General features: G+C 53.6%; 1 protein-coding gene across 2 annotated transcripts in view; it reads left to right on the forward strand.

Annotated features, from left to right (window-relative positions):
* CA7 (carbonic anhydrase 7) overlaps window positions 1-9424 on the forward strand; it is an 836404-nt gene extending 826980 nt beyond the window's left edge. For both annotated transcript variants that reach the window (XM_050774958.1, XM_050774959.1), the window contains 6 exons: window positions 1894-2091; window positions 5458-5576; window positions 6702-6797; window positions 6903-6965; window positions 7988-8143; window positions 8652-9424. In XM_050774958.1, coding sequence (XP_050630915.1) covers window positions 1894-2091; window positions 5458-5576; window positions 6702-6797; window positions 6903-6965; window positions 7988-8143; window positions 8652-8774 — 755 coding nt within the window. In that variant the 3' untranslated portion in view covers window positions 8775-9424. The remainder of the gene's footprint in view (window positions 1-1893; window positions 2092-5457; window positions 5577-6701; window positions 6798-6902; window positions 6966-7987; window positions 8144-8651) is intronic.
* The last annotated feature ends 342 nt before the right edge of the window (window positions 9425-9766 follow it).

Below are 9766 nucleotides of genomic sequence, written 5' to 3' on the forward strand. Positions count from 1 at the left end.
CCTGGGCTGACGCGGAAGAGAGCTCCTTCATCCTACCTCAGTTTCCTTAGGACTCAGAGAAAGGGAGAAGAGGCAGAAGATGAGAGCCAGACGGCTGGAGTGTGGGTCTGGGGCAGTCAATTCCTTTTGGGGCCATTTCTTACCAAGAAGGGGTGGGGGTGTGGGGTAAGGGGTTCCCTGTTTCGCTGGGGAACCAGTGCAGGACAGGTGGGGTGCGGAGAAGAAAAAGTAATGGTGGGAGGAACATCCCCCAGCCCCACTCCTGTGCGGAGAGGCAGTCACTTCTTGAGGTTGGGTGGGGGACTACAATCTGGGAAGCCAGAAAGTTGCAGTAGACCAGAGGGAGTCTCTGGCCCCCTCTGGGGCTCCAAGAACAAAGGAGCATATTTTAGAAGAGAACCCCCCAGATCTGGGTATGCAAGAGCTGGAAAGAGACATTCAGAAAAAGATGATATAGACAAGCAGAGAGGGAGAGACAGGCAGACACGGGGCAGACGGACAGGACACATAGAGATCATCTTCTCCCAGCACCTGCCCTGAGCCACCTTTTGGGTACTTCCCCCAGAGCCAGAGTCCCCTGCCTCCAGCCCTTCTTGTTAGTCATGCCCACCATCTCTGAGCACCCAGTGTCCTGTGTAGCCTGCTCCATGGGCCTGCTCCTCCTAGGCAGCCACCCCATCACCCAGGCAGAGCTGGATTGTCCAGTCAAGGAAGAGAAGTACAGAGGACAGAGGTGCCGGCATGCGGCAGTGTTCACAGAGCTTCAAAAATAACCCAGAGGGGCCGGGCCACGATTCTGAGTCATCCATTGGGGACACGGCTCTGTCGGCACCTGCTGCTGTTTTCTCAGGAAAACTTAAGAAGCCAAAAAGGGGGAGAAGCACCAGCCGGCAGTAGCTCTAAAAATAGGCTGCATCTCAGGATGTTCCCCAGGGAGATGCTGAGCCTTTCGGCTGCAGATGGATCCTCTGGGAGGCAGGTGGTGGGCGCCTGTGGGTGTGTATGCAGGTGTGTGTGTGTGTGTGTGTGTGTGCACGCATGGGCATGTGTTTTGCTGTGGTCCCTTTATGCAAACTTGGGTCTCCAACAGAGGGGTTTGTGTGTGAGACAGCATATGCGTGTGTCAGATGTAGTCTGCAGGGCTGTGTGTTTGTACACATGAATATTCTGGGCCTGGATGCTCTGAGCCTACAGAGCCCAGGTCATTGTGCACATGTGTGTACAATGGAAGATCATAGAAAGATTAATGTGTTCATAGGAAGATCTCTATGGACCCATAGGCACACATGTGGAGAGGGCAGCTGGGGGCAGTGCATGCACATGTTGTATATTTATATTAATACTTATGCATGCACAAATGTGTGAGTGGCCCTCAGTTCCTTCATCTATGAAATGTGGATCTTGCTGGTTTCTACTTCACAAGGTGGTTGTGAGAGGCAAATACATGTCACAGAGTCAAAGCTAGGTTGATGTGAGTTTTTGTTGTTATTTATCACAAACACCAACACCAAATTGCCCAAGGTGCAGAAAGAGGTGAGATGCTGATGGGGTCGGGTCAGAGACTTCAGATGCCTGGAGATCTCCCTGCTGGGGAGACTTATTACTCTGAGCCACCCCTGAGCCTGTAGCTGTTATGTTCCCTTCCATACAGTACCTCTCTGGGCCTCCTATCAGCGCTGGAAGGTGAGTTTTAGTGAGACCATTTCACAGACAAAGAAATGGAGGCTGAAAGGGGAAATGGCAAAGCTGGCATTGGAACTCCAAGCCGTGCAGGTCCAACGCAGGGGCCCACCTCTGAAGGAATGCTGAAGAGACCATCCCCCATGGGTGTCCTTAGCCTAAAGCCCAGAGATCCTGGCTGGTCTGAGTCCTTGCCCTCCTCCCCACCTGCAGGCCCCTCGCATTGGCACAAACTGTATCCCATTGCCCAAGGAGATCGCCAATCACCCATCAATATCATCTCCAGCCAGGCTGTGTACTCACCCAGCCTGCAACCACTGGAGCTTTCTTATGAGGCCTGCATGTCCCTCAGCATCACCAACAATGGCCACTCTGTCCAGGTAGACTTCAATGACAGTGATGACCGAACCGGTAAGTGGCCCCTGCCAAAGCCTGGCACCTGGCCCCTGGCCCCTTAGGGTCCTAATCTTGTGTTGGGCAGTCTCAGGAAGCATGCTATGGTGGGTAAGAAAGGCTCCTCCACTCACTAGCTGTGAAGCCTTGGGCTGATCTTCAGTTTCCTTATGTATAAAATGGGAGCAATAAGACCTACCATCTTAGGTCAGAGGGGAAAAATGAAAAAAACCAAGTAAGGTCGATAGAGCTGGCATACAGCAGATGCTCAAGAAATGCTAATTTCTTTCTTTCCCTTCCTTCCCTTCCGTGTGGTGCTACAGATCAGGTTTGTTTTCACTCTCTGCCCCATCGCTGACCTGCCAAGCCCTCCTCCCTGTGTGATCTGGCCAAGCCCAGCAGGGAGAGAGAAGGGAGCTAAAATTTATGTGTGCCAAGCCCCCTGCTAAGGTTGTAAGTCACTCATTTATTCTTTTCAAGAACCCATCTCTCAGATGGGCAAATAGAGGCTTGATGAGCTGCGGAGGGCCAGAAGCAGCCTGGTCCAACCCAAAGGTCTCTCTCTCTCTCCAGTTCACCTACGACTTCAAGGTCCAACCATCTTGGGCCAGAAAGAGGCCAGTGGGAACTCGTGGCAGCTCCTTCCAAGGCCTCTTTGCCCTGGGATTAGAGCCCAGGTTCTTTCACGATAAATGCCTAGGCAGAGGCCTCAGGAGTGCTGTTCATTGAAGGGATTTTCATCCTTATGACTGGGCCTGTGGTGGGTAGGGTGGTGGAATGGGGTGAGGAAGAAATCTGCTAGAGTTTATTATGTAAAGAAGTATTAATAACTGCTTCCTTCCCCCTTCTTCTCCCCTCCCCACAAATACAATAAAAGCCCTCAAAGGAACTTAAGTTTCAAATAGAAAATTAAAAGGCAAAGAAGATGAAGGAAGCCAGACCTTTCACCGGAAGAATGATCTTACTTAGTTCTAAGCTCCCTGGTAGGCTAGGAAAAAACAGAAAGGTTGGTTATAGTTCTTGCTGCGAGTCTAGCAGATCCTCAGGAGAAAGACAAAGCATTTATTTTCTCATACTGAATTCTAAGAAAACCCTCTTACTCAGAGCTGTGGGGAGGGGACATGGGGCTCTAGCTGACCCTAGATGATAGCTTGGCAAGAAACAGTTTTCACATGACTGTCCCTTCTAATAGCCTTCAGAGGGCACTGGGGGCTCAACTAAGAAATCAGTAGCTCAATGAAGTCCACTGGGGTGGGAGAAGACACGGGGGACATGCCTGTGGATCACTGATCCGGGCTGTTGCCTTCAGACCTGGCTGGGGCTCCCTCCCCTGCCCAGAATGCCCAGGCCTGAGGGTGCAGGAAGCCAGGGAAAAGAGGAATGAGATGGTGGGGCTCTGCCGCTCACCCACTGTGGGTCAGTCGGGAGGTCAGATGGGTTGATGCCAGCAGAGTGCCAAACACACAATGAGTGCCCCGTGAATGTGCTAAACACACATTGAGTGCCTCGTGAATGGCAGCACATTCTGTGTGTGAACTGGGGGAGGAGGCTAAGGGGTCCAAGGTCAAGGGGTGTTAAGAAGGGAGCTCCCTCTCCAGGAGCCCATACTATGGGGTCCCAGGTGAGGCATGCTTGGAGGGTGGCATCTGCAGACCTATCCGATTGCTCAGACTGCGGGCTCAGCCGCTCCTGCTGCCAGGGATTGGGCAGCCTGATTGAGGCCCCACCCACAGCTACCACCCCCAGACTCCTAACCAGTGCCCAGGATATGTCTTGCCTCTTTGATAAGACCAGGCAAGAAGGAGGGACTTCTGGACTGTCCTGTCCTCTTGCTTGTGGAGGCCACAGGGCCAAAGCCCTACCCTGGTCACCCATCATGGAGGGGCCTAGTGGAACTCTGAGCCTGGGGTGTTATCTGATCCAGGAGTTCACATTCAAGCCTAGCTGGGGCTCCTTCCACCTCCAGATCCCTTTCAGCGAGAAATTCTATCAGTCCCAGGAGGCCTCGTGCGTGGCCCCAGCTCACCGGGTATCAAGGCAAGAAAGTCACAAAACCAGCACAAGTGGGGCCCTCAGAAGAATCCATTTCTGGGGGAGATGGCACGGGGGGCACCTGGGCCTGTCCAGGAAGGTAGAGAGCCTCAGGAGCTACCTTCCTCTTCTGGAAAAGCACAAAGTTTAAAGAAGGCTCAAGGTTTTAGGGAGGCAGTGTTACCTGGTGATTAGTGGCTTGGGCTTTGGACATAAGAGATACAAGTTCATACCCTAGTTCAGTGCCTTGCTGTGTGACCCTGAGCAAATGCCTTGCCATCACTGTGCCTCAGCTTCCCCCTTTATAGAATATGGATAATAGTAAGTTCTGTCCCTCATGGGATACTATGCAGGCTAAACAAAATAGTCTTTTCAACCTAGCCCTGGATCAGGGTTTCAGACATGGGAGGCCTAATTGTTAGTGGTAATGGGGGTCTTGGGACGCAGGGTCCCACCCTCCATGGGAAATCGGGCAGGGGTAGGGAGGACAGCTAGATAGAGAGCTGTCCTCTGTCAGTCCCAGATTCCTCTGTCACCTGTGGGCTGTCGGGATTTCTGCCTTGGCCCAGCTCAAGGGACAGGGGTCTAGAGGGCAGTGGGGACCAACCCAAGCCCAGTCAGCCCAGTGAATTTTCCAAATGAAAAATGTATCCCACACTTTGGAAGGCTGAGGTGGGCAGATCACCTAAGGTCGGGAGTTCGAGGCCAGCCTGGCCAACATGGTGAAACCCCTTTTCTACTAAAAATACAAAAAGTTAGCCAGATGTGGCGGCGGGTGCCTGTAATCCCAGATACTTGGGAGGCTGAGGCAGGAGAAATGCTTGAACCTGGGAGGTAGAGGTTGCAGTGAGCCAAGATTGTGCCACCACTTTACTCCAGCCTGGGCGACAGAGTGAGACTCCATCTCAAAACAAACAAACAAACAAAAACACACACACACAAAAAGTAAAAATGTATCTCAGCTGGCACAGTGGCTCATGCCTGTAATCCCAGCATTTTGGGAGGCCAAGGCAGGACGATTGCTTGAGCCCATGAGTTCAAGACAAGCCTGGCCAACATAGAGAGACCCCATCTCTACAAAAAATAAAAAAAATTAGCTGGGCGTGGTGCCACATGCCTATAGTCCCAGCTACCCTGGAGGCCAAGGCAGGAGGATGGCTTGAGGCCAGGAGGTTGAGGTTATAATAAGCCATGGCATTCCAGCCTGGATGACAGAGTGAGACCCTGACTCAAAAAATATATATATATATATATATTTATATATATGTCCCTTCCTGGGCTGCTGCCCTGGCCCTGGCACTGGGCCGTCGGTCCTCTCCTACTCATTGCCACTCGCCCCACTTCTACCCACAGTGGTGACTGGGGGCCCCCTGGAAGGGCCCTACCGCCTCAAGCAGTTTCACTTCCACTGGGGCAAGAAGCACGATGTGGGTTCTGAGCACACGGTGGATGGCAAGTCCTTCCCCAGCGAGGTATGGGCCCTCCTCCACTTGAATCCCTCTGCTACATGGGAAGGAACGCAGGCCTGGGTAGTCAGGGGCTTAAGGATGCCTGGGGTGGGGCCTTGGAGAGGGGGAAGAGGAGCACCCGGGGCCTTTGGGAGAGATACTTTCTTTTTTTTTTTTTTTTTTTTTTTGAGACGGAGTCTCGCTGTGTCGCCCAGGCTGGGGTGCAGTGGCGCGATCTCGGCTCACTGCAAGCTCCACCTCCCGGGTTCACGCCATTCTCCCGCCTCAGCCTCCGAGTAGCTGGGACTACAGGCGCCCGCCACCACGCCCGGCTAGTTTTTTTGTATTTTTAGTAGAGACGGGGTTTCACCATGTTAGCCAGGGATGGTCTCGATCTCCTGACCTCGTGATCCACCCGCCTCGGCCTCCCAAAGTGCTGGGATTACAGGCGTGAGCCACCGCGCCCGGCGGGAGAGATACTTTCTACCCACCCCCAGCACAGGGTCTTCCATCTGAACCCGGCCACTGCTGTCCTTTCTGGTCTGTACATCCTGGAGTTTTCTGAAGGGCTATCCAGTCCCACTGCAGCCTTGCTGACAGCCCTTCAAGGCTTGAGCCCGGTATTCAAGGCTGTGCATGAGCTAACCTTGCCTGGCCTCATCTTTCCCCTCATCTCTTCATACACTGAGCTGCATGACAAATCCCCTGTCCCTGTCCACACCTGGCTCCTTCATACCACCAAGCTTTGCCTGTGCTGTTCTCTCTGCCTGGAATGCCCTTCCCCAAGGCTTCCCTCTGATAACCCCCTGCTTATTCTCTGGACTCAGCTGTAGGCACCACCTCCTCAAGGAGGTGTCACGCTGGATGTTCATGATCGATTTCACAACTCGTTCCCTGCAAAGCAGGGCCTGGGCCAGATTCCTCTCTGGGTCCCCTGGAGTTCAGAAAAGAATTGGGCCCAGAGCTGGGTGGATGCTACCTGTGACCCTCTGGGGCTCCCCTGGGCCCCCAGCATCCTAATCCTTGGAGGCTTGACAGCTTCCCTTTCCTGCAAAGAGGCCAGGAGTCTGGTGGGAGTGAGGGGAGCCTGGCTCAGAGTTCCCATTGCCCCTGGGAGGCACAAAGCATTGTCCTGTTGTTGCCCCATAGCTTCATCTGGTTCACTGGAATGCCAAGAAGTACAGCACTTTTGGGGAGGCAGCCTCAGCGCCTGATGGCCTGGCTGTGGTTGGTGTTTTCTTGGAGGTGAGTGGTGGTTTGCTGGGGCCAAGAGCAGCATGGGAGGCCTGGCACTGCCCCTAGTTCTGGAACACAATGGGTGCTGGACTCATACTACCCTCTCCCTGACAGACAGGAGACGAGCACCCCAGCATGAATCGTCTGACAGATGCGCTCTACATGGTCCGGTTCAAGGTAAAGTCCATGCCCCTGACCCGAGCAGCTGATGGGGAGAGACGAAGAGGCTGGCTCACAAGTTGGGCCCATCCACTCCTTCATTCTGGGAGTAAACCCTTGCTGAGACCAAGAAGGAGGGCAGCACCAGCAGGGCCCTGCACCTGATTCCTCATTGGGGTCAGCAGCCCCCTTGGGTGCCCAGTATGAAGCCTGGCTGGGTATAGAATTGATAAGATGCTTGTCACATTAATGGTGGTCTAATAGGCAATGTCACTAAGGGCAGCTGAAGGCAAGGGAGGGAACATCATGGCCAAATACCTCCAGGAGCCACAGCTTTTACACACAAGCAAACAGATGGAGAGGGCCCGGCTTAAGCTGGAAGACAGTATCTGGGATTACAGACATTTGCCCACAGTTTGCATCAATGGACATAGAGAGGCCTAAATCCTGCTGATAGAAATGGGTGAAGACCGGGCATGGTGGCTCATGCCTGTAATCCTAGCACTTTGGGAGGCCGAGGTGGGCGGATCACTTGAGGTCAGGAGTTCAAGACCAGCCTGGCTAACATGTTTGTGAAACCCTGTCTCTACTAAACATACAAAAATTAGCTGGGCGTGGTGGTGCATGCCTATAATCTCAGCTACTCGGGAGGCTGAGAGACGAGAATTGCTTGAACCCAAGAAGCAAAGGTTGCAGTGAGCCGAGATCGTGCCACTGCACTCCAGCCTGGGCAACAGAGTGAGACTCTGCCTCAAAAAAAAAAAAGAAAAAGAAAAGAAAGAAAGAGAGAGAGAGGAAGGAAGGAAGGAGAGAGAGAGGAAGGAAGGAAGGAAGGAAAGAGAGAGAGGGAAAGAAGGAAGGAAAGGAAGGAAGGAAGGAAGGAAGGAAGGAAGGAAGGAAGGAAGGAAGGAAGGAAGGAAAGAAGGAAGGAAAAAAGAAAGAAAAAGAGAAAGAGAAATAAAGAAATGGGTGGAGAAGTTGCTGGTTTGGTCCCAGTGGGAGGTCTGTGCTGATTCCCGGGTTCCCCCACCTTGCTCCAGGGCACCAAAGCCCAGTTCAGCTGCTTCAACCCCAAGTGCCTCCTGCCTGCCAGCCGGCACTACTGGACCTACCCGGGCTCTCTGACGACTCCCCCACTCAGCGAGAGTGTCACCTGGATTGTGCTCCGGGAGCCCATCTGCATCTCTGAAAGGCAGGTGAGTCCTCTCAGAGGGCCAGATGGAGGGACGTGGCACTCAGGGCTCACCCCAGGCAGTGTGACTCTCCAGCTAGCACCCCACAGCCTGTGATCCCACCTTCAAGGTTCCTCCCCATTTTTTACTAATAAATGTATAGATTCTTGGTTGGGAGTTAGCTTGATTGTTAATCACCAGAACCTAGACACTGGCTGGTGGGGGGAGATACCTGGATCCTGGGACCCGCCCCCCGGCTACTGTGTTGGAATCTGAATGCTACATTTGCTGATAAGTCTTAGCTAGATGGGCTTGGAACTAGAACTAGGTGAAGCAGAGCCCAGGCTCTTTAGTGAGTAAGTAAATTAGGGTCCCACAGAGAAGAATGAGTGGGGAAGAGTAGGGACAGACCCTAAGGGAAGGAGGAGGGAAGGGTAGAGCTGGCTGGGCAGGTATGCCAGATGATGCATCGGGGTCATAGAGGTCCACAGCACCCCCAATCTGCCCTGAGCATCCCTTCTGCTTCCTCAAGATGGGGAAGTTCCGGAGCCTGCTTTTTACCTCAGAGGATGATGAGAGGATCCACATGGTGAACAACTTCCGGCCACCACAGCCACTGAAGGGCCGCGTAGTGAAGGCCTCCTTCCGGGCCTGAGCTGCCCACCTGCCTAGCCGGCCACTAGGGCACCATCTTCCCAAGGGCTTCCACGTCAGCAGACACCAAACCATCTGAGGCTCCCTCCCTGGGGGGTGCTGGGGACCCTCCTTCAGCCAGTTTGCTCCTTGGTCACCCTGGAGGCTTCTGGATGGGACCCTGGAGTCTGGGGCACCCTTCAGCTGCCCTGGGGACAGGAAGGACAGGAGCTAAGCAGGGTCCAAGCCTGGGGCTGCCTCTGCTCTCCAAGACCCAAAGACCCCTGGGAACCTCCTCTGGTCTTCCCCACTGGCAGTGGCGGCAGCCCCACCTGGAGCGCACACTGTGATGGAGGAGACTGAGCTCCCTGGGGCAGGTAGCTGACACTACCAGAGAGATTCAAGCAATAATTAGAGGTGGGCAGAGCTGCCCTCTCGGCATTACCTCTTCTGCAGGCTCTGCCATGCACGCACCTCACTGCCAGGCCATTAAAATCAGCACCCAGCATGCTGGAGGTGATGTGGCCTTCTCCCTCCAGCTACCTGCTGCCACGGGCAGGCCCTGGCTATAGCTTATACAGTATCTCCCCTTGTCCCCACCCAGTCACCAAAGCCACCTACATGACAATCCATCCCTGTTGAATTAATAAATTCATGTATCCATGCAACAAATACCAATTCAGTGCTTGTGCTGTCTCTAGTACCGTCCTAGGCTTTGGGGAGCAATGGTGGTGAGTTAAGCACTACGCGTTGGGAGGGATATGGGTGGTGAACAGGTGAGAGTTACACAAAGGGCAGGGAAGGGGCTATGGGAGCAGAGGAGAAGGGGAGACCATCTCACTCAGCAAGGAAATGAAATTCTGGCCAGGCGTGGTGGCTCACACCCACAGTCCCAGAACTTTGGAAAGCCAAAGCAGGTGGATCACTTGAGCTCAGGAGTTTGAGACCAGCCTGGCCAACATGGTGAAACCCCGTCTCCACTAAAAATACAAAAATTAGCTGGGTGGTAGTGGT

Source organism: Macaca thibetana, chromosome 20 (genome assembly GCF_024542745.1).
Source record: "Macaca thibetana thibetana isolate TM-01 chromosome 20, ASM2454274v1, whole genome shotgun sequence".
Taxonomy (NCBI): Eukaryota; Metazoa; Chordata; class Mammalia; order Primates; family Cercopithecidae; genus Macaca; species Macaca thibetana.